Raw genomic sequence first — 23,927 nt, 5'->3', positions numbered from 1 at the left:
TCCAGAAGCCAGGATTTCTATGGACGCTTGCTTTAACGGTGATTCTTCACTTGGCCAGCTCCATCCCAGGAGCCCCATTTACCCTCCTGCAAGCACAGCTGCTCTCCCCACCCCACAGCCCACTTGCCTTTGGGCACCAAGCAAAGCACCGGCCGCCGGGGTCCTGGCATGGCCGGGGACCACGGTTGCATCCCATTGCTCGTGCAGGAGCTCAGCCCGCACCCCTAGGGCAGGGGACCTCCTGCTGCCTTCGACACCCATGGCCATCCCACAGCATCCCCCAATGAAGGGCAGAGGCTGGGAGGCCACCATGCCCCTGCCTGCTCCTCGAGCCACGTGCAAGTACAGAAATTCCTAATTCTAAGGCACTTTTAGGGATTCAACAGTTACTCTCTATAATTACTATTTTTCTAACCCCCCTTGCTCACAGGGGATCCCTGCTACCACCAGCCGCTCCCCCCGCAGTCCCAGGGGAACGGATGCCGTGGCTGCGGTCCCCTTTCACCCGGGGCACCCTGAAATGTGACATTTGCTGGTCAGGGTGATGGGGAGGTCAGAAGTATAACCACATAGCAAAAGAGATTAGAGCCATTCAGGGAGGTCCCGGGGGGGGGGGGGGGGGGGGGGGGGGGGGGGGGGGGGGGGGGGGGGGGGGGGCGCTGCGCAGCAGGCTGACCCGGAGGTGTGCCTCACCCTTTCACTGCCAGCAGGATCACTGCACACTTGCTTCATTCCTTCTTCCCCAGTCCCCGTCACTGGCTAATATCTGAGAGGGGACGTGGGGCTCCACAGACCTTTGATCTGCTCCAGCACAGCTGTTCCCAGACCTTTATGTAAGGGATGAGAAATGTGACTGAAATAACCGAGAGAATGAACAGAAGCAAGTATGAAAGACTATAAATAAATATGACACAATGACTGTGATCACTGCTAAATAAGTTTTAAGTTGAATGGATGGTATAAATAGAGTCGAAAGCAAAGATGCCACCAGTAGGTGACATGGATTTGAGGTGGGGAGTGACCGGTGTGATGCAGGTGCAAACATGGCGAGGCCCCACACATTCTAATTGCCCCGCTCCATCCCTGCTGCCTGTCGGCCATGGAAGTGGTTATTTTGCCGATTCCTGCTTTGGAGGGGGAGATGAGCTACAGCCAGTATTTGGGAGTGAGGCCTCCCAAGGGTGAGAGTGCCCGTGAAAGGGGAGCTGGGTGCAGTGGGATGGGAAGAAGCCCGCAGGACCCAGAGGCTCCTCCATCCTTCCAGCTCCCAAGTGCTCTCCCTTCCTTACCTCCCCTCGGCCCCGCCAGACCCAGAGGAACCGGACAGGGTGGGATGTGCAAGCCCATCCCTCAAGGGGCATGAAGAAGGTCGAGCGCCCATGGTGGCCCGGGCCCCTGTCGCCACCCTCCCAGAGCCCACCTGGGCAGCCGGCAGCCTCGCATGTGGCCTCCAAGCAGCCATAAAATGGGATTCAAATTTAACTTTCAGTGTTTAAAATCTTTTCTCCCTTTCCTTTCCCTTCTTTCCCAGCAGATGTGTTAACCCTGGCTCCAGCAGACCTTGGCCCTTCGCGGCGCTGTTTACGACCCTGTTTGCAGCAAGAGCTGGGCACATGTTGACTGCCTTGCTGGCTGATGCAGAAGCTGTGCGAGCTCCTTAAGCCAGTCACTTTGCACCTATCCCTCACGTTGCAGGTACCCGAATGCTCCATACACCTCAATCCCGAACCCACACAAGCATTAAAGAGCTGCATCTGGTATAAGCACTGCAGCTCCCATGTAACTAGGACACCATCCCGTGTCCTTGACCCCAAAACACAGACCAAGGAGCAGAGCCCAGGAACCTGCCCCTCCTGGCATCCCAAATTGCCGCTGCAGCATCACCTTGGTCGACTTTGCTATCCTGGGCACAGCGATTCAGCAACACCCCAGAGATGCTCAGCAAACATCGAACACTGAGATCAGCCAGGGGAGAACCCTGCGGGGACGGTGATGGTGCTGCTGTCCGAGCCGTGCCACGGCGGGCTCACACTGCCGGCCGCCTTCGGTGCCAGCGCAGGATGCTGCCAGCACCACGACGCTCAGCAGCGCGTGGGAGATGACATCCCACTCATGGCTGGTGGGGCAGAAACCTCTTCCGATTTTATCCACAGAGGATTTGCCCAGCTTGGATTCACAGTAATCCTGGTAGGGTGGAAAACTTCCCCACCCTCTTCTCCCTCTTTTCCACCTTCCTCGCCATGGGTTCAAACCCAATCTACCTGCAGCAGTCTCCCTCCCGACTAATATTTGGGCAAACACCCCCTTGGTACGAGAGCATCCAGCTGGGTTCAGCTCAACGCAGAGGGCTGGAGCAGGGGGGAGAAGGGGGGAGTGTGTGTGGGAAGGGGCGAGGGGCTGCAGATCAGGGCTGATATGGCCTGGCATTTTGGCAGAATTTTCTAGGACAGTTTGTACAGTGTCTTCCCTATACAATGGTTATGTCTAGCCGCTGCGCTGCAGCTCTCATTTCCATGAGCAAGGAATTCAACCGAAAAGTAAACAGGAAGAAACGTTACATCTCACAGTTTATAAATATATACAGAATTATTTAGGCAGTCAGGCCAATTTGCACAGATGCCGCATATATGCTGTGACAGATCTCTCTGTTGTTTTGGAGCCACCCCTTGTGAATGGGAAACAGGACTTCTTTCTCGCCATGTCTGCATGAAATATCGGTATCCTCCTGCAAGCTGGCTGCCAGCAGCGAGTGCTACAGCTCTTGGGAACAGCGCTATGAGCTGATGCGAGCTATTTGCACGTAGTGCTGAGAGACTCGAGCCCCCACGTTTCCAGCTTGGGCTGCATGAGGCCTTTGGAAGAGGCAGGGGAGCTTTTCCTGGGGATTGCATGGGGATTTCAGCCTGGGATCTGTCGGGGTGATGGGACAAACTGTGTTTTGGTAGGGTGGGGGGAGGACCTGCCCTGGCACACACACCTCCACGAGGGTGAGGTGGCATTTTGGAGCCTCGGTTCCCCGTGTCCAACAGGCTGAAGCTGCTGGTTCCCAACAGGCTGAAGCTGCTGGTTCCCAGGGCTTGGGGCAGAGAAGGGTGCAGGCAGGGCAGACCTGCCTCCGACTCCACGCAGGGCACCGAAAAATTGCTGCCCACGGGAACGAGGGACCCGAGCCCCCATCCCATCAACCTCCTCCGCAGCAAGCATCCCAAGGCACCCTGAGCCCAGAGCTGCAATTCAGACCAAAACGATGGGACTGGGCTTTTCCCACCAACGTCCCTTCCTCCCTTCTCACACCCGGCCTGAGCCGGAGGTTTATTCAACCTGACAGCCAAGTGACTTGATCGTTCAAAGCGATGTCTTAATTACAGGACGTCCTCCATGGTGTTTTCTGGCTATTGCCGGTAAAAGAAACTTCTCTTCCCCGTCTCCCTCTGCCCCCCCAGCTCCGCCGAGCCGTGCCGAGCCACGAGAGCTGCTCAGACAGTGGGGATATTGTTTTGGCCATTGCCTGAATGGCCCGGCCTCCTCAGCTGTTAAATTACCTAGAGGATAACTAAACAAACCCCAGACAAACACTTCTTTAAAGGCACTGCTTACTTTGCAGCAGCCATTTCCCCCTGCCTGCCACATGTGCTCACGCTGGGTTTTCTTTTCCTCCCTCTCAAGGGCGACACAGTTGCAATGCCCTTGCAAAGTATTGCACGGGGAAGGGGGGACAGCGAAGCGTGGGGGGACACGGGGGATGCCATGGGCTCTTCTGGACCAGGATCTGCCCAGCCCCAGCCCCGGGCTGGAGACCTCGTGATGCAGACGCATCAGGAGCAAACAGGGAGGCAGAGACAGCGACTCTTTGGGCTGGTCCGTGTTGGAGCTGGGAGGGGGATAGTGCTTCAAAGGGTTCAGCCCTGACCCATTGCCTGGGGGGACTGGGGTTTTCCCCAAAATAGTGCTGCTGGCCCACAGGGAAACTGGTCCCACCAGCCTGGTCCAAAGTCCACCGAAGGCAGTGCAAAAACTGTCCCAGACTCCAGCATCGTGCATGACCCAATGGAACTGCTGAGCTCCTGGGGACAAAATCAAGCGTAAGGGACGATAAAGTCCCTCTGGACTGGGCTGGATGAGCGGGGAGGTCAGGACAGGTCTCCTCCAGGAGGTTTTGCTGTTTCCAACTGTCCGTCATAAATAGGAGAAAAGTTCTGGCCAAATCCTCATTCAGAGTCAATCTAAGCATTTCCTGACTCGGTGTTGATTTCACAGATTAAAGCTGGTCAAAAACAACCTGGTCGAAATCCAGCCAGCATTAATTTTTGGAAAAAGACCTTGAGGAATTTCATTCGAGTTTGTTCTGAGGGGAGGGGCTGCGCTTTTCCCACCCAGAAGCTTGTTTGCTTTTGAAATACATGCAATAAACACATGAACGCTGAGCCCCAGCTACATGCAAAGAGGCTGCCTTCTGCTGCAAAGGCATTATTTTTTGTAAAAATATGGGATATTAGTCAATCTGGGGTTATGCCTTTAATTCCAGGTCTGCCAGTGAGCTGCTAACCTACAGTATTACAACTGCACCAAGTTTCCATGTTCACATGAGGGCTGCAGTAACAGCCTGGGGTTTGGCACAGGGAAGCAAGACAGGAGTTCAGGATCAAAAATCTCATTGATCCCAAAATAAAGGGGGGGGAGGATGTTAAATAAATCCCTGTGTATTCCTACAGCCAGTCAGAGGGAGGCTTTCCTTTCTGGTCTTGTTGACCCGTTCAGATAGAGCGTGCCCTCGCAAAGACAGGGGTGGAAACCCAAAACACAACACCGCAGTGTGTGCTCTGAAAATATGTGCAGTCCAACCGAGGCAGATCCCAAATTTTGGCAGATTCCTAATATCAGGAAATTCCTTGAGAGTTTGGGAAATTCTCCAAGACTGAACCCAAGCTATTTCACTTGCAGAAGATATCAAGTTCTCCTCCTCTTCTCTTTTTTTTTTTTTTTTGGTGATGGGTCAGTGGGACCTTGGCGAGCACACGTTGCTGTACAGTGAGAAAGAGGATTAGCAAATCACTGCGGAAGGCCAAACGCAGATGCAGGGCCCGCAGGAACAGCTGCATGCAAAGGGAAGCCGGCGAAGCCAAATATCAGCCACGAGGTCCCAGCTCTAAGCAGGTCTGGAAGGAGCCCAAGCTGGTATCAGTTACACTTTCTTCCCTGCTCCTTTGCCTGTGCATAAATAACCGTCCATTACATATGGCCATTCACATCGCACGCCCTACACGCGTGCCTGCGGGGTCACCTCAGAGGATGGGGCAGAGCTGGCTGAAGCAGAGGGGCATGAAGGGCCCCTCTTAGGACCCAAAAATAACTCCCTCTCATCCCCTTGCCTCAAGCAACGTGGATAATGGCAGGGTTTCAGCCCAGCTGTTCCCATATTTGATATATCCAGAAGTCACCCGGTGCTTGGGGACACGTGGGAGCTGTGCTGCCCATGGCCTGGAGCAAGCAGCTCTTGACCACGGCCAAGGAAAAGCAGCCCCGAGGTGTGGGAAACCTTCCTGCTGCCCCAGCACCCCATCTCCGGGCAAAGTGTTCACAGCTAGGCAAAAATAGGCACAAAACAGAGAATCAAGTATGTAGGATAACTTATCCCAGGTGGGCTTATAGGGTTGCTCTCCATCATCCACCCCAGAAACACACATTTGCCACTGAGATAACCCTCATCCAAGCAGGCTGTTGGAGCCGCCAGGAAAGCTCCATGTGGCTCCTGCCCCCAAAATGCAGGAGATGAGGGAGACAGAGGACAACCCTCAGGCTGCTTCTTCGCAGAGCCCTGCAGCAGCCTCCGCACTTGGCCATCGCCCCCTTGGGCCCACCACGTGCGGGGAAACCTGTATCCACAGCTGCCTCTCAGGTCCCTCTCTCTTGCTGAAGTCACCCCAGCAGACCTGACTCCCTGCCTTCACCTTGCCTGCAGGAACCGGGCACCCAGGGGCAATCGGCCCTCCCGAGCATCCCAGCACCAGCACTTCAATGCCGGGCAAACTCTTTGCTTTCCAGGAGCATTGAAGACATGGCGCAAAGGAGAGCTCAAAGGTTACAATTAACTCAACTGTGCCGTGGTGCTGGGTGACTTTTAAAAAAAACAAAAATCAGCAAGAGGTCAGTTTGTACTAATGTCCTTCAATATTCCCTAGGTCCCAAAGGAAAAGCATTTTCTTTCCGCTCTTGTGGTGTTTTTCTTCCACTGTGTGCGGCAATGAGGTCACTGAGCAGAGGTTTTGTGGCTAAATCGCTGGGTTGCTGCCACCATCCTGTTCCCAGAAAAGGCAGAAGTTGACCCAGCTGGACATGCAGCCAAGGAAGAACATGGATCTTCCCGAAAGCCAGAGGCACAGCTCTGCAAAGGACCTGGTTGAGCCCTGGAGAAGTGATCAAACATACCAGTTCTAGGGGCATTTCTTTAAACCAAAATGCCAGGCTGCTCTTCTTTCCACTTCCAATGAAGCTGTTTCTTGCACCAGGGACAGTCCCTAGAGAAAAGCATTCATGCAGGAGAGATAGGAAGGACCATCTGAAGTGCAAGTGCTGAACTACTGCTACAGTGTGGAAGTGATTGAATTATTTCAGTAGCACATGAGGTCATCTTCTCCTGCTGAAGACAACCTCTCCACAGCCCTGTGGCATGCACCAGCTGGGATGCAGCACAGAGCTGCTTTGGGAGAGCCTTCACCAAGCATGCCTGGCTGCAGGTAGCCCTGAAACCATGCAATTCCCACAAAGCCAGGGCTCCTCAGACACTGCAGACACCAGGGTTTGTAGGATAACACATTGCTGTTGGGGGATGAGCTGGCACCAAACCCCTCTCCTGGAGCCATGGGATGTGCAGCTCAGACACCTGATCTCATAGCTGACCCTGCTTCGAGCACATTGGACCAGGGACCCCCATGGTCTCGGCCAGGCTGAACAAGCCCATGATCTGCTGCCAGAGCCCTCTCCAGCAAAGCCAGGAGGGACACATACCTCCGTGCAATGGTTCATGCTGGAAGGACCCCTCCTGCAAAAGCTTCCCAGCTGCACCAGTACCTTCCCTCACAGTGCATGGCTTGAGCCCTGCTCCTGCCAGCACAGCTCTGTGCCTGACCCAGCCTCAAGCCCGCACCCTGAAGGCATTTTCCTCCCCTACCACCTTCCCTTGGCTTCAGAGATATCCTTGCAGGTAGCTGATAAACTTTTTTCTTGCAATAGAGATCCCTCTGCTCACCCCAGATCTTTACCTGCCTGCAGAGCAGCCTCTTCTCTCATGCCCTGGTTGCAGAAACACACAGCCCCCACCCCAGGCACTGCCTGCTCCTCACCCCCAGCCTCTCCACCCCCAGGCACCCAGCCTTTTATAGCATTCCCCAGGCTCCCGCTCAGCTGAGCCCGAGGTCCCAGGGACCAGCTGAGATCAGGGCTGCTCCTCCCTGAGGCTTACAGGGCCAACCCACCCCAGCACAAAGCCTGGGTCCAGCCAACTCCCCAGTGCCCCACCATCAACATGCTGGGGTTTACTGGGAGGGTGTCACCTCCTCTCTTGCTCGGTCTTCATCCTCTTCTCCCTGCGTCCACGTGCTGCTGAATCCAGCTGGGACTGCCCCTGGAGACTGCTCCTGCTCCATCTCCATGGCTGTTGCCTGTTCACGCTCTCTCATACTGGGGTCCTGGCATGGCTGGGAAAGGGTTTTTTTAAGCACATCACCTCCTGCCTGCCCCTTGCCCTTGCTAAATCTCCCCTGCCAGCCTCCCTGAACATTTTCCTGGAGGAAGGATGCTAACAGATATATAAATAAAGCAGCATGCGTATTCTTCTCCCTGCTCAGAGCTTGTATAACCTGCGCTTGACCCCTCCTAGTCCTCCCCAAACCACAGCCCCAGTATGTGCTGCCTGCTGCCGCCGCCGCTGCTGCTCTGGCATTTTTATGAATGGCCTTGAGCCCAGGGAAGAGATGTGAGCATGGATTTGGAACAGCTCCATCCCTTCTACCACACGCGCTAATCTTGACAAATGATCAGCGTGTGGCTTTCGAAACCAGAGATAAGGCTGTCTGACCACTTCAAGTCACTACACTTTCCCACGAAGAAAGGGATTTTGTTCTCAGCCCCTGGCCGCAGCTTCCTCCGGAGCCTGGGCAAACCCAGGTGCCCCCCACCCCATAGCTTGGGGGACACACACACTGCAATCACACCCCTTGAGAGTGGGGCCAGGGTCTGATTCAGAACAAAACCTCAGCAACCCCCAAACAAGGCAGATGTTGTGACATTGCCTGGCTTTCTGATGCCACTGGCTGGACCAGGGCTGCTTCCTGCCTGCACGCCTGCATCTCCTTCCCGTTGAGGCCAACGGGAGAAGTGGTCCATGCCCAGCATGGAGCTGGGATGTGGCAGAAGCGTGTGCTGGGAGCCAGCAAGACCTTCCAGTCCTGCAGCTGAGCCATGACCATGGTGGGCTTCCTTGAGCTCAGTTTTAGCTGGGAACTGGAGCACCTGGAGAACTCCTGGCCCTACTGGGGTCCCTGCTCTCCTTGGACTGATATCCCACTGCACTGCTGCAGCATTTGGGACATGCATGTTGCCTGCCAGTTTGGGCAACACAGTGTTCCCGTTCCTCCCTGGGGTTGGGGAAGCAGCCGTGGGATAGCTGTGGTGTCTTCACAGGGACGCTGAAACGGCAGAGCGAGCCCTGGGTGGATCCTGTTGGACGTGCACCTGGGAAAGCTGGGCTTTCCAGAAGGCTCCCTCTCTCGCACAGACACAGACCCGCTGCCAAGGGAAAAGGCCTCTGTGAGTGCCAATTCAAGGAATGCCTTTGATCCAGTGGGAATCATTAGGGAGCAACTCTGCCTCTAAATTGAGCTGCTCTCTTGCCTTGCCACTTTGGGAAATGAATTTGTACTCGGAAAAACTCAGGCTGGGAGAGGTCTTGGGAAGACATCCAATCCATTTCCCTACCCCAAATTGGTCCTGACAGATTTTTTTTTATCTAACCTTTCCTTTAAAATCTCCAGATGGCTCAATACAGTCTCCTCCAGGGCTATATTCGTTTTACTACCAGATACTTTTTTATTATTAATATCCAACTTAAATTGCCCAGCGTGACGGGTGCCTTTCCAGCAGCGGTACCTATTTAAAGCTCAGGATTAGGGTGGACAAGGCTGGTCCTGGCCAAGAGCAAGCAGAGTTGAAGAGCCCCTGGACTGTCCTACCACTTTTCCTGTTGCTGCCCTGGCCCGCGGGAGGGTTTGGTGGTGCAAGAGCGCACACCCGCTGTGCCCTGTGCAGGCACCAAACATCGTACCCAGGTGGGAACGGGAGGTCAGAGGCTGCTGGCTTGTTGACCCGTGAAAGGAGGCAATTATTCAGCTGATGAGGCCATGCAGGTGTTAATTAAAAAGCATGCGAAGCAGAACAGGTCACTGTTTGGTGTCATCCGCTCGTGAAATTAGCCTCGCAGTGGTTCACCCAGCCCTCCCCAGGAGACAGAGCAGGGGAAGAGCTGCCTGTAGTACCTCTGCTCTTACTCTCGTCTCCTCCAGCTGAGCTCCTATTTCTGGGTACCTCCTGGGTCCTGCACAATGTCCCTGCTTTTTGGCCAAATCTCTGCTGGATCCTTAGTAGGGAAAAACTTCTACCTGTTCATTCCTGGACTGGCTTGGAGCATAGCTGTGCCAGGGTGAGAGGTGTAACTGAAATAATCAACTCCTGGCAGTCCAGGTGGAGAAACAAGCTCCTTAGTCACATGCCAAGCTGTTGCAGGAGGTGCTCACATGGGGACACTGATGGACACAGCCTCCCAGGTCAGGCACCGCTGTGGGTGTCCCTTGGTAGGGTCTCAGGTTCGCCCAGCATCCAGATTTGATCAGCAGCAGCAGCTCTGATCTGATCCCCTTTACTCTCCAGCCAAGGCCAGGAAGGAAAGCAGAGCTTTCCTCTGGGAAGCACCAAGGGCTGGTGCTCCCTGACCCAAAGGTTACTAGCGAGCAGGTCTGCGGAGCCTTTCGGCAGCAGTTCGGGGTGGCAAAGCCCTTCCATTCTGCTGGAGAGCTCAGTGCTCAGCACACACTTCACAGCTGTGGGAGGTGGGGCTTGGCATCTTCTCTGTTAACCCCTGGGACATGCCCATGTCAGGAAGATGCCCTGGTAGGAAGGAGTCCTCTCTTTCTTCTCCACATGAGCACTTCTCCAAAGCCAGGATGCCGTGCCAGGCTCCACACGGGCACCCGCCTGTGCCCGGCCAGAGCTCGCGATGTGGTGGGGACCAGCAGCAGCACGGCTGAGCATCAAAGAGTCAAACCCAAGCTGCTCCCTGAGAAGTGCAACTTAACGAATCCCAGTTTCCTGCTGCTCTGTGTCTCATGGTTGGATTAGCTTACGGCTAATAAGGCACATGAGAGTTTTTCCCATGGTTTGGGGCACTCATAATGGCTCTCTCCTGTGTGGATTCTTTGAAGTCTTATAATAGAGTTGATGATGAATCCATTTCCTCAGTAGGGACCCAAGTTTGGCGCTCTCTTGTCTACTCAGATGTCTTTTTTCATAAAACAATTAGACAATAGAACAACAAAATGGAATTCAGTCTCTCTGAGGATCCTGCCTCCCTATGAAATCTGGCAAAAAGTGACCCGGAGCTTCAAAAGCGGGGTTGGATGGCAGGGACAGGCAGACAGATACACACACGCCCCCACACCAGTGCAACGGCTCCCACCTCCTTCCCTTTCACAGCCAGGCTAGCAACAATGACCCCGCACTCTTAACTCAGCCCCGTCGTGCCCGTTCATCAGAGCACAGGCTTGAAGGCCAGGACCAAGGGCTTTTTCTGAAACTGTGCAACACCAGATGTTTTTTTCCTGAGGCCTCAGACACACACGTGCAGCACGCTGTTATTAAAACTGGCTCATACTCCCTACGCACAGGGAAAAAAAAAATTAAGGCTATGCGCAAGGTTAGTTCTCGACTTCGGCATCCAGCATTAAACCATGCAGGCTCGGTCAACTTTTGTTTGTTTTTATAGAGTTGCTTATAGACCGTCCCTCCTGCAGCATCCCAGCGGTGTGGAAGAATTCGATGCACCAGCTGGACGAGAAGTGCTTCATGTGCTGCCAAATATACCATGTAAAAACCATAATGCAGCCACCTCTGGGGCGCAGCCTGACAAGCGCATGGTGGCTCGCAGCAACACCCTGCAGCAGATTGAACCGAGAGAAGGGAGCCGCTTGAGAGGATGCACTGGTTCATTACACAGACTTCCTCCTCTTGGTTTTCCGCCTGGTCTTTCCAGCCTGCCTCCCCCGGCACGGCCTTCCTATGGATTTTTCTTCTCCTGCTAATGTTTCGGTATTCACCTCAGTCCGAGCCAAAGGCTCCTTTCAACTGAAAAAGGCCGTTTGTCTCGGTATCTTATAATCTCTGTCTCAGTGTCAGCCCAAGCCTTGATGCCTCCTTCCCCCAGCAGCAAGTTTCACTCCTGCATTTGGGATCCCACCCAGCCACCCTTTCTCAGCCGCTTCTTGTTTTCCTCCAAGAGTTTCGGAGAAGCATTACATGCCTTGCTGCAGTGCTTCCCGGCCCGGGCTGACCTGGGGCTGGCCTCTGCCAGCCGAGGCAGTAGCCTCATCAAACCCACGGTGTGGTCTCGGTGGGATGCCCAAGGGTGCGAGTGTCCCAGGGACAGCGGGATGCTCAGCCCAGGCTCTGCTTATATGATAAAATCTCCTGCTCCCTGGCATGGCCTCACCTCTGCAGGGCTGCAAGCTGACCTCCACTGGGTAGCACCAGGGATGTTACCCCCCTCCCAAATTGCCCAGTGCCCCAGGTAAGGTTCCTCTCCCCCTCACCCAACAGCAAAGGCTCCCCGTGGCTCACACAAAGGGTCTTACGCCGCCGTGGTTAATGGTGTGGTGCCTGGGGAGTGCTGTCGGGGCAGGGTAGGGTGCTCAGCGCCCAGCAACCGCTACTGTGGGTCATCTGTGGGTGGGAGCATCGGGGTGCAGGTTAGCAGGGATCTCTGCAGCGCGTAGGAGGGGCAGGAGACCCAAACCTGCCTTCCAAGGCCACCTAGGAGGAAATGCCCTTGCCTGTGGCAGATCCACGGGTCTGCAGTGAAAGGCAAGGGATTCCCCCCTCTTTCCTGGAGCCTGGAACTGAAGCCCAGATCTACCATGGAGGGCTGATGTCAGCTCCAAAATAGCCCTTCCTGCAAAACCCAGGTACTGGGTTCGCTGGGCCCTTGCTGTTGATGGATGCATCAGGCTGGTGCCGGATGCATCAGGCTGGTGCCAGCCAAATGATTGACAGCTGCCAATCTCCAGCAGCACAGATCACCTCAAGCCGAACACGCCGAAGGGACAGAGTTAAGATTCCTCCAGCCTTTCTCTTCGCCTGCGCTCCAGGCTGAAGCAGAGCAGGCCTGTGGGCTGGGGGGTGGCCCGGGAGCCGTGCGGGTACCCCGCGGCTCCAGACCCCGCTGCACCTGCTACCCCCGCCCGGTGCCCGGGGAGGGGGCAGTGGGAGAAGGGGCGGCTTTGGGGCCGAGGCCGGGGAGGGGTGCGTGCCCCTTCCAGCCCCGCTCCGGGGCCGGCAGCGCTCTCCTCCCGAGCTCCGCTGGGGGCTGCGCGGGCCGAGCTTCAGCACCGCGGGGGCTACGCGGTTGAGGAGGGGGGGTGTCGGGGGGGGGGGGGGGGGGCTGCTTTGTCTCCCCGCCCGCGGGGCCGGGGGTCGGCGGCTGTGGGAGGGCGGGAGGAGGAGCGCGGCCCGCCCCCGCCGCCGCGGTACAAAAGGGGTCGGGCGGGCGGCGGAGCAGCGTGTGCCGCCGGGCAGGGCAGGGCAGGGCAGGGCAGGGCAGGGCAGGGCAGGGCAGGGCAGGGCAGGGCAGGGCGCGGCGCGGCGCGGCGCGGCGCAGCGGGCGGCGCTCCGGTCCCCTCCGCAGCGCCGTCCCGGCGGGGCCCGCGGCCGCCCCGTCCCGCCCCGTCCCGTCCCGCTCCGCCGCAGCCGCCGCCACCGGGCCCGGGACCATGCGGCGGGCGCGGGCGCTGCGCCGCCGCGGAGCTCTGCTCGCCTGCCTCTCCCTGGGGACGTTGCTGGCCCTCGCCGACGCCAAGGGCGCCTTCTACTCCCCCGCCGCCCCCCTGCCCTACGGCGGCAGGTACAGCCTCTACACGGCCGGCTCCAGCCCGCAGCTCGGCCCCGGCAAGCCCGTGGGCAAGCACAAGTAAGCGACCCTCTGCGCGCCTCCGTCCGCGGCCGCGCAACCGATCCGGCGGGCACCGGGAGCCGGCGCCGCCTCCGGGCATCGGCCCCTGGGTACCGGCTGCGCGGCGGGGCTTTCCGGGCACCGCCTCCCGTCGGGCATCCCTGGCCGGGCAACAGATCGCGGGCACCGGCTACCGGCCACACGTCTGGGCTCAGCAGGCAGCATCCCCGGGGGACCGGCTGCCGCGGGCACCCCTTGGTGGGTAACCAACCCCCGGTACCGACCATGGGTGCCATCCCCCACGGCTCGGCCGCGGGCATCCCTTGCTGGGCAGCGGTCCCTGGGTACCTGCCGTGGGCACCCCTTGCCCCACACCAGCTGCGTGTGGGGGCTGGCATGCAGGGCCGGAGCACCATGTGCAGGGCAGGGGTGTCCCTGTGCACCCCCTCCGTGTCGAGCAAGGTTGGGGGGGCTCAGGGGTTGTGTTTCCAGGAGGGAGCGGGCTGCGTGCGGGGGGGGACGTGTGTGCTGCAGTCCCGTGTGGGACAGGGCTGGGGATGGTGAGGGTAGGATGCCCGTGTGTGGTTATGGGGTAGGTGTGCGTACCTGTTCTGCATGACACGGGCACGGGGCTGTGATGTGCGGGAGGGGAGGATGGCAGCGCATGGACCTACGCATGAAAACGCAGACTGGTTTGGAGGGAATTTGCTGGTTTGCTTGTAAAGCACAGACTTACTAGAGTTTAAATATGTTTTCAAGTAACCTGGAAAGCTCAGGCAGACGAGGAATGTGGGCTTTACACGTGCGATAGACTTTTTCCATTCAAGTGCAAAAAGGCTGTTACATTAGTGGGGGGCTCGCTTCCCTCCCCGCTTGTTTGCTCGAACTGTTTCTGTCGGGCTTCTTTGAAAAGAGGAGGATGTGGTGTTATGAACAAGCTGAAATGAATAAAGTAACATTCGAGACGAACAATACTGGCAGTGCCAGTGAGAGCTTTCCAAAACTCGTAACATTTTCCAGCTGCTCACTCTTAAAACATCAGGCTGGAGCTATAAAACTGCTAGCCACAGGTGGGTGAGAAGGAAAGGGGTTTCTGAGAAGGAGAGCCAGCCAGAACCACCCTAACCCAAGCAGTCACAGGTAGGCAGTGTTTATTAGTAGTGGCTAGTAGATTTGCCCATGTTGGCTAGTAGCTTACTTTACGGAGGGGGTTTGCAGTGTGTTTGTAAGCAGATCCTGGATTTATGGATAGACAGTGATTCTAAATTTCCACATGCACACATGATCTCCCTTCCCTCCAGCTAAGAAAAGTGGCCGGCCTTCGCTCTCGTGTGGCCCTGTGCAGGGATAAATGACTCGCTTTTGGAGGAGCGGGGAGCAGCAGGGATCCCTGCACACGCTCTGAGCCTGGCAGCCTCTCGCCAGGGCAGAGCCAATTGTGTCCAGGGCAGCAAGGAGAGCCCTTGGCGAGGGGCTGGGGTAGAGATGCTGGTGCTGCTCCTGGGGGGAGTAAGGGGGATGCACTGGGGGTGTGGGGTCAGGGTGTCCCTGCTGGGAGAGAGCAGGGAGGGCCGGGGTGTCGGAGGGAGGATGATCCTGCTCGTACCTTGCTGCTTCACGGAGGGAGCTCCTGCCCCACGTGGGCTGTTGGAGGTGGAGGAGCCTGCTCGGGGCCTCTGAACGGCGGCTCTGGGGGGTTTATGGAGGGCCTTGGCATGGGTAGGGGATGTACTTTGTCTTCACGTGTTTGCCATTGGTGCTTGTCCTCCTTCACCTATCTTTCCCCACTCAGGGTGAGCCAGAGCCCCGCTGCTCTGTCCCCAGAGGGTGACTGGGGAGGGCTGCGCACACCCACCCCGCTGTGCATGCCCACATACGCTTGTGCACGCTCACTGCCCCAAAGAGGAGACACCGCAGTCCTTCTCCCCAAACCCTTCTGCTCCATTGTGGCTGTCCCAGTCCCCTCCCTCACCTCCACCTGCCAGAGGTGTCTCAATGCCATCTGGACCATCATCATGCCAAGCCCGTGAGAGCTGTGCTGAGGCCCTGCAACTCATTTCTCTGGTCAGCCCCGAGGCTGCTCTCCGCAGGCTATGCAATGGCGATGCCAAGGGACTCCGGCTGCTTCCCAGCCTGGGGCCAGGCAGCCGAGCCGCAGCGACCCCAGCTTGCACAGGGAGAGCCGGGTCCTCCCGCCTCACTGAACACCTCCCCGCACCTGCAGCTCGCGCTGGCCCATCTGCTCCATCCCGCTGACCCTCCGTCTCCGCCTCAGCTCTGCACTGTGTGCCTGTGCCCTCCTCTCCTCCCGCTCTGCCGTCTGCCACGTCCCCGTGCCCTTAATCCCTGCCTCACCGCACATCCCTGCTGTCTCTGTCCCTGTGGACCAAGTCCATCTGCTCCTGCCGGCAGCCCTGCCTTCAGCTGGAACAGCCTGGGCCTCCATCTGTCCCACCAGCACTCCCGCATCCTTCCCACGCAGCCTTCCTCCCAGCCACCTCATCCTCAGCGCCTGGGTTTGCTGCTTGGCTCAGGAGAGGTCCTGTGCCTGGAGCTGGCTGGTACCCTGTGGCACCTAGCTGCAGGCATGATGGCAGGAGGGAAGAGGCTCCGTTCCTTGCACCACCTGTCCAAGGGATCTGAAGAGTTTTCCGGCCTCCATCCAGCTTGGGACCTGCGTCGTGTCCCTGCCTCCATGGTGGAGGAAGCTGCGATGCTGCAGCCCTGCAGAGCGGCTAGCCTGCATCTCCTCTTCTTGTGCTGACTGTAGCATCACGCTTGGTCCGAGTGTGACAGTACCCACAGCAAGGTCTGAAGGCTTTTGGACTGGCCCCAGCACTGGCTTTTGGGCTGGCCCCAGCACTGGCAGCACTCCAGGAGCTGCAGGAGGACAGACCCCTCCTGCCAGACGCTGCTGGAGCTATTTCTGGGATGCTATTCCCATAACTGCTGTTGCTGGTGGGGATTCTGCTTGTTCTCCCAGCCCGTCTCGCCACCCAGACCATGCTGTGCCGAGCAGAGCCCAGCTCTGGGGCTGAGTCTCTGGGTGACCCCAGCACTGGTGACAACGTGGCCATGACAGCAGCAACCGTGCTCAGCACCCGGCCTCCTGCAGCAGGGCGGCACTGCAGACCCGCCTGGGAGGGCTCTGGGTTTCTTGCAGACAGTGAAATTGCCAGTGAAAAATAAGAAGGTGAGGGGGCTCAACCTGTTTCCAGCACCAAGACTGATTTCTCAGGCAGGACTCAACTGCGGAGTGACCACAGTTGGGGGAGGACGGGGCAGCCACCAGCTCGGAGGGACATTGTGGACCAGGCACTGCTCAAGGCTGAGCGGAGAGCCCAGCACAGCCGAGGGGAGTGGAGCTGTGTTGAGGGTGCAGGGGCTTAGCTACACCCCCTTAACCCAGAGGAGAGATGCCTGGACCCACCTGGACCGAGGAAAAGGCTCCTCATTGTTGGGGGGTAGCACCCTGGCACCCAGAGGGCAGCTAGCAGGGCTGGGCAGCGCTGGCTCCCTTGGAGGCTCTCGGAGCTGGTCGGGTGAAGGCACGTGAAAGCCGGGGTGCATGGGGGCACCACCAGCAGGAGCCAAGTCACCCAGCCCGGCCGGACAAGGAGCGCCTGCCTGCCCCTTGCCTGTGCACCCAGCAACAGGCTGGGCACTGGGGGACTTTGCTCTATCCCCCCTCCCTGCACTCCCCCAGGCCCCACTGCTGTCCCGTCCCCAGTGGGCAGGGTGGCGATGCCCCCTCCCCAGCAACTGCACAAACTGGGGGGTCCCTCCAGCTCCTGCCCCCCTGGAGACCTCGCCGGCAGTGTTAGGCAGGGCAGGCAGACCTGCCTGGGGACTGGTCGAATAGCTGGGGCACTGCTCTCTGCCGGGGCGGGGGGTGACGGGTGTCTCGCTGTGCTTCCCCCTAGGAGCTACTGTGCCTACGTGGTGCAGCGCAACGTGACGTGCACGCTGCAGGACGGGGCCGAGAGCTACGTCAAGGCCGAGTACCACAAGTGCAGCTGGGGACCCAAGTGCCCGGGGAAAGTGCTGTGAGTACGGGGGACGCCGAGTCACGGCTCCCTTCCCCTCCCAGCTTCAGGTTGCAGCTCTGCTCGGGCTCCCGAGCCCCCGTGCCACCCTTCTGACCATGAACCCCCGCTTTCCAGAGGGCAGTGAAAGGGGCTGAAGGGCTTTTCCTGGACGAGGCAGTCAATGGCAGGGCAGCGGTGCTGGGAGGAGGCAAGATGGGATCTGTCAGGAAGCAGAGGGAGCTCTATCCCTTATCAGAAATAAATCAGGAAATCATGGGAAGCTGGAGGGGGTGCATGTGCATGTGTGCAGGGAAGCATTTTGTCACAGACCCGCAATTTGGCGGAAAAATGGCAGCTAGGTGAGAGCCTGACCAAGAGGAGGAGGAAACGGAGCCCATGGCTGGGGATGGCTCGGGGCTTCCTGCCCCAGGAAGATATTTGCAAAACTCTCTGCCACCTCGTCATTGCTGGAAGGAAACATCCTACCGTGCCGGAGCCGCAGCTGGGGCAGGGCGGACACTGGAGCTTTGTGCTTCGGCACCCTCCACAGCCCCCAGCCGGGGATGCTGCTCCGCACAGAAATGCTGCTCTCCTGCATCCTCCCCGGGCCTGCCGAGAGCTGCAGAGCTGAGCACTGAGGAAAACCGGGCTGAGAGGGGCTTTTGTCAGAGCCTGGCCCCCCCCTCCTGCAGCACCGGCACACGGCGCTGCAGCCAGCCAGGACTTGCCATGTGCCGGCGGTGCCACGGGCTCCGCACACAGCCTCTCCCGGCAGAGACGGGCCGTCAGACCCACTCGCTGACTTGTTCTTTCCTTCCTCCATCACAAGTGCTATAGCAGCATTTGGGGACTTCAGGACAACCTGCAGCCGCTGGTACCCATGGAGGAGATCCCCAAAGCTTCTCCCATCTCCGTGGTGTCCGCTGCTTGGCCCCTTCAGCCTTTCAAACAAAACCGGGGCGAAACCAGGGTGTTTTCTGAAAGAAGCTGGACCCGCAGCTGAACTTTCTGCACAGCCTCGGATGCTGCATCCCCACACGAGAGGGAAACATGTTTTTTCCACGCACTGGGGCCATCAGCTAATGTTTGTGCAGCTGCAAAAAACACTTCCCCTTGCTGCCATTTGGAGCAGGGGGAGAAGGGTTCGGAGGTGCTGAAGGGCTCCGGGCTCCTCTGCAGAGGCCAGGATGACACAGAGAAGGTGCCCTGCCTTCTGGATGCCATCCTCATCCTTGCTTCGCCTCCTGACAGTGGCTGGGTGCAGCAGTCTCCCGGTGTGGTATGTCCAGGCAGGTTTCTACACACTAAGACAGAAGGAAAGACCATAGAAACTCAGCAGCGTCTGTGATGAGGAATAACAAAAAGAAGAGCTTGTTTTGAAACTGTACCGTGCCTTTGGGAAATTGTTGATGTTGAGAAATTTTGAAGTGATTCAAAGAACAGAGGACTTGGGTTTGCTTTCTCCGCCTGCCCTGTGGTACGTACAGAGGCGGCTGTATCACACTGGGAGTCGTGTGGAAGTGGCATTGCCCGGCGGCTGCAGCCTGGGCCGGGGGCACTGAGGACCCGGGCAGGGACATGGACGACAGGGGCTCGGCCCCATGTGCTGCCCTGAGCGACTGGATAAGCGTGAGTGCCTTACGCAGCCCCTCTGTGCAGCATGGACGGTTGTGCTGCCTCCTCCGAGACCTTCCGCTGAACGTGCTGGACAAGAACAAGGGCCCGATTGTGCGTGTTGTTGCAAAACAGCAAACTTCAGGATTTTCAGGCCCTGGTAAATTCAGATTGGAAATTTCCAAAAGGCAGGTTCAAAGCACTGGCATTTCAGAGGCGGTGAGAAACACGCTGTCTTCAGCCCTGCACAGCTCAGCTCGGCTGGTGGGGGGAGCACGGGTGCTGGTGGGGTCCTGTCCCAGCCCTGCCACCTCATGGGAAAGTGCCACGGAAGAGCTGGGAGCAGCTGAGTCCTCTCCGCTGGGCTGGTGGGGACCCCACATAGAGCAAGAGCAGAGAGGGAGGCAAGGAGGTGGGCTCGCACCCTTGTTTGCTGTGTATGGGGGGATCAATGTTGCAGTGCCCAAATTGGTGATGGAGAAACCTCCCAGGGCATCCCAGCTGGGGGCAGGAGGAGCTGTAAGAAGCTGTCCCTCTGTGCACACCACACGGTATTGCCCCGGTAAACCTCGCCAGGGCTCTGCTGCCCCACTGCCAAAGCTGTCGCTTGCAAGGCTAGCCCAAGCCACTTAGGCTTCCCATCAAACTAATGCCCTCCACAGATAGAGAAAATACCTTTCCAAAGGTATTTCAACCCTCCTGGAGGCTTCAGGACAGGATTACAGTTGAGAACAGGATTTTTTTACTCCACTAGGAAATTCTCTAGGCCAATTCAAAATGCAAAGCACACCCACAAGCAGCCCAGACCCCTCTTGGAAGTGATCTGAGCTTGCAGGGGTTTTGGAATCACTTCCATCATTTCATCTTGTGCTTTCCTGGGCCAAAAGTTGCTAAACGGTGTGGCGTCTGTCACAGTGGTCATCTATTGGGCCGGAGACCAAAGCAATACACTTATAGCTGCTTTTCTAAACTAACAAAGGTTAAAAAAAAAATCCAACAAAAAAACCTCTCCAGAAACCACAGATACATAAATAACAGCTCTGCTCAGATAGTCCCTCCTCACCCCTGGGCTGTTTCTCAGGCTTGTCTAGTTGTGTTACCAACTTGTTGGGGAGAAGTCTTCTCTTACCATGTGCTGTCACACCTGCACCTCGTGGTCCAGTCCTGGAGAGGGTGGGCACGTGTTTTTGGAGTGCCGGTTAATGAGCTGTGTCCCTGGACGGGCACTGTAATGCTACACTGAGCTATGGTGCAGCAAGAGCTCTTGGAGGAGGCGGGTCATGGTCTGCAGGTGCAGCACACGGGTCTCAGCCAGGCTTTCCCATGTGCCTGGATTTCCCACACCCAACAGGACCCGTGACCCTGCTCTTCTCTATTGCTTGACGTTCAGGTTGCTTCTCTAAACTGTCTTCTCTCTTCCTCCCCTCTCCTGGAAAGGTACCGCACCTTCTTCAGACCCAAATACAAGATTGGATACAAGACAGTAACCGAGCTGGCCTGGAGGTGCTGCCCAGGCTTCATGGGAGAAGGGTGCCACGACAGCCCGACTGACCAACCCGGCCTTCCGCCCCAACATCCCAGCCCTAAAATGCCTCCTGGGCAAAAGATGTTTCCAATCCCCAGACTGCCTCCCTATCCAAAAAGTCACCCTGACCTGTTTCCAGGACCAAAGAAGAATCAGTATGGTGAGATCTCGCTCCTGCTTCACATCTCCAGGTTACCACACCACCGCACACTCTCAGACCTCCCGGTTCTTTCTCTGCCAGCGCAGGGCATGAATTTGGCAAACCTTCAGTGGGTAATGTGCTTTCTGATCAGAGACCTGACGTTTGATTGCTTTGAGGATCACTTGCTTTTTTAATCTAGTTTCTTTCAAAACGTGCCGCTTCAAAATTGCCTTTCCTCATTGCTTTAAAGCATTTTTCCATTAATTTTGGGGTTGATAGAGTGTGTCTCAAGACGAAGCTCCCCAGGCTGTTCTCATCACCTGCTGTTGAACTTGAGAACAGAGGGCTTGATCCCAAGAAGCAAGAGGGTTTCCTGATCAGCTTAAGAAGAGTTGTAGAGGAAAAGAGGAAGGGTGGGCTGATATTTTGCTGAAATGGCAATAAGAGGGAGGCAGGAGCTAATGTTAGTATGGAAAAGGACTCAAATCTAGAAGATAGCCAAGGAGGGAAGTTAAAGGAGCAACAGCCCTGACTGTGCCCTCTCTATTTCTTTCCCTGCGCAGGCAGGAAGCTGCCCGGCCTCTTCGGGGACCGCCTGGATCGGCTGGAGGAGGAGGTGAGGCGCCTTTCCCAGTCCTATGACAGCCTGCACACCATGGTGAGCGGCCTGGGGGACCGCCTACGGCTCGCCATCCAGGAGGATACCACCAAGATGATCGGCTCCCTGATGAACAGCCCGGGCACGCCTGACTCGACGGTGGGCTTCGGCATCATTCCTGATGGCCTGGTGGATGTGGCGGACAAAGCTGACATCGCCACGTACCCTCCCATGGGGGAGATCCTGACCAAAGTGACAGAGGTGAGCGACGTGCTGAAAACCAAGGCAGATTTGCTGCACGAGGTTCGCGGCATGGTCCTGGACCACGACGGGCAGATCAAGCATCTGCTGGAGTCAGCCCGGCCCTCGCCCCTCACCTCCATCGACCTGCTGGAGGAGTACGTGGACACGCGGCTGAGCAACCTGCGTGGAGAGCTGCTCGACGGCTTCGAGAAGAAGCTGGGGAAGATCCAGACCACGTGTGATTTCCGGATCCAAGAGGTGCGGCAGCAGTGTGAGGAGGAGAAAGCTGCCAACCTGCGGCTGCAGCAGACGCTGGATGGGAAAGAGCTAGAGATCAAGAAAGAGATCTCCCAGCTGGAGACCCAGATCCAAGGGCTGACAGTGGTGGAAAGCTGCTGCAGCAACCTGGACTACCTCACCGATCGCATGAACATCCTCGAGAAAGGCCTTCACAGCATCTCTGAGTCCCAGAAGAACTTGCACTCACGGCTGGATGGAGAAATCTCCACTGTCACCCTAGGGAACCTTTTTGAAGGGCGCTTTGAGGACCTGGAAGCCAGACTCAATGCTACAGAGAGAGAAACGGGGAGCTGCTGCTCCGGTATAGAGGACAGCATGAGAGGCACGGTGGTAGCAGAGGTGGATGGCATGAGGACTGCCTTTGAAGATAAAATGCAGACCCTGGAGGACAGGTTCATGACCATCGTGGGGGAGCTGAACAACGTCAGTTCTCCTGTGGGCATGGATGGAGCGGTGGTGCCCGTGCTGGAGGGGGAGCTTGCCAGCATGAGAAAACGGACGGATGAGACACTGGAGGTGTTGCAGAATCGCCTCATCACGCTGGAGAGCACTTGTTCCCTGGGCTGCACCTCTGCCTCCAAAGACGTGGAGACCTTCCGGACAGAGATCGAAGACTGCCAGAACAAGAACCAGGACCTGCTCCTCCGAATGGACAGCAACTACGACCTCCTGCGCAAGCTGAATGCCACCATCCTGGAGATCCAGCGGCGAATCGAGGAGGAAGCATCGGGGGCTTTGCAAGGGGAGATCACCTTGCTAAAGATCAACTTGAACACCGTGAGCAAGTCTCTGACAGGGCTCAAGGACTCTGTCTCCCAGTACTCGGACACCATGACACACATCAACTCCTCGCTGGATGAGCACGAGCGGAAGATCGAGGATGAGGTCCACTCCATCCAGGAGAAAGTCAACGACCAAGGCTCCCAGCTCTTCTTCAGCAACCGGCGTGTCCTGAACCTCAAGGGAGACTTGGAGCGACTCAAAGCCAGGATCGTCAGTGACCTGAGCTCCTGCAAGAGCGTGGCTCATGACCTGCAGCAGGAGATTGCTCACTTTGATGACCGGGTGGCCCAGGTGGAGAGCATCTGCGGCAGGCTGGGTGCCGTCACGGGGAGCCTGGACGGCATCAGGGACGAACTGGAGAAACACACGGGCAGTCTGTGGGACTACATGGACCACATGAACGGGACCCTGGCTGCCCACTCTCAGGAAATAACGGGACTGAAGGACAACCTGCTTGACTGCCAAGCCAAGGTCTCCGAGCTGGCGGAGCAGGTCGGCCACTTGGAAGAGCAGGCGGAGGGGAAGCAGCGTTAGCTGCGCCGCCACGCGCTGCTTCTTTCTCCTCCCCGTGAAGGACAGGATTAACTTATATCACACAGACTCGCTCCAATGTGACAACAGTTCTTGGGATAATTTTTTTTAATGAAAAGATAAATTAAAAGCTGCTACAAACCCTTCTTTTTTTTTTAAATCTTGTCGGTCCCACTTTTCCGTAACTCTGCCGTTACAGCACTCACCTCCCGATGCTCAGCAGCTGTCCCGACCCTGGTGCAGCAGTGTCACTGCCTCCTGGCCGGGGGCGTTGCTTTGGCTCCTGGGCTGATGACCCCAGAAGGACAATTCAGGAGGAAGCTGGAGGCAGGAACATTTTTTTTTTAATTTTATTTTTGTGGATTTATCACTTCTTGAAGAATAAAACCCTGTAGTTGTCAGTTGAGGAATAGAGTTTCTCTGACCTAAAGACCACCTGTGTCTTAATCCAGGGACTGAGCAGAGCCAGGGCTCCTTACAGGGAAAAAAACTCACCACAGGAATTGTGGAATTCAAAGAACACACGTATTCACACATCCCCCTGGGAACTGCCTTCCCCTCTCTGAGATGGCAGCCCTCCTCGTGTACGGTAAATCCATTTATACTGCTCACTCCTTCATGCAAACGCACGTGCCTTACAGAGCGTATGAGGATATGCATTAGGAAAACATGCATATGCATATATATACGGTATGTGTATGTATATTTTTGAACAATCCACTATCATGGTGCTCATCTGATTGCAAAGTTTCCTCTTGCTGCCCCCACACGCCTTGCCATATTTCGAAGAACCACACGGAGCAGCTAAAAAACTGCTGCAGCATTTGGGGGAGGGCCCGCCGTCCCTCAGGGCTGCCGTGCTTTGCAATCCCACTTTGCTGTGCTCTCTGGTTACACCTAGGACTGACACGAAGGGTTATGGAAAACTTGTGTCTTCCCCAAAGAGACATGTG

At 57.0% G+C, this 23,927-nt stretch overlaps 1 protein-coding gene across 1 annotated transcript; it reads left to right on the top strand.

The window, feature by feature from the left end:
• Nucleotides 1-13,031: 13,031 nt before the first annotated feature.
• Nucleotides 13,032-22,977, top strand: EMILIN3 (elastin microfibril interfacer 3). Its single transcript, XM_050907591.1, has 4 exons — nt 13,032-13,228; nt 17,134-17,256; nt 20,290-20,537; nt 21,083-22,977. Exons 1-4 carry the CDS (start codon nt 13,032-13,034, stop codon nt 22,975-22,977), a joined length of 2,463 nt encoding a protein of 820 aa, XP_050763548.1.
• The last annotated feature ends 950 nt before the right edge of the window (nt 22,978-23,927 follow it).

Source organism: Gymnogyps californianus, chromosome 17 (genome assembly GCF_018139145.2).
Source record: "Gymnogyps californianus isolate 813 chromosome 17, ASM1813914v2, whole genome shotgun sequence".
NCBI classification, from domain to species: domain Eukaryota; kingdom Metazoa; phylum Chordata; class Aves; order Accipitriformes; family Cathartidae; genus Gymnogyps; species Gymnogyps californianus.
The sequence above is the reverse complement of the archived record's forward strand: the minus strand, read 5'-3'. Positions and strand labels throughout refer to the sequence as shown.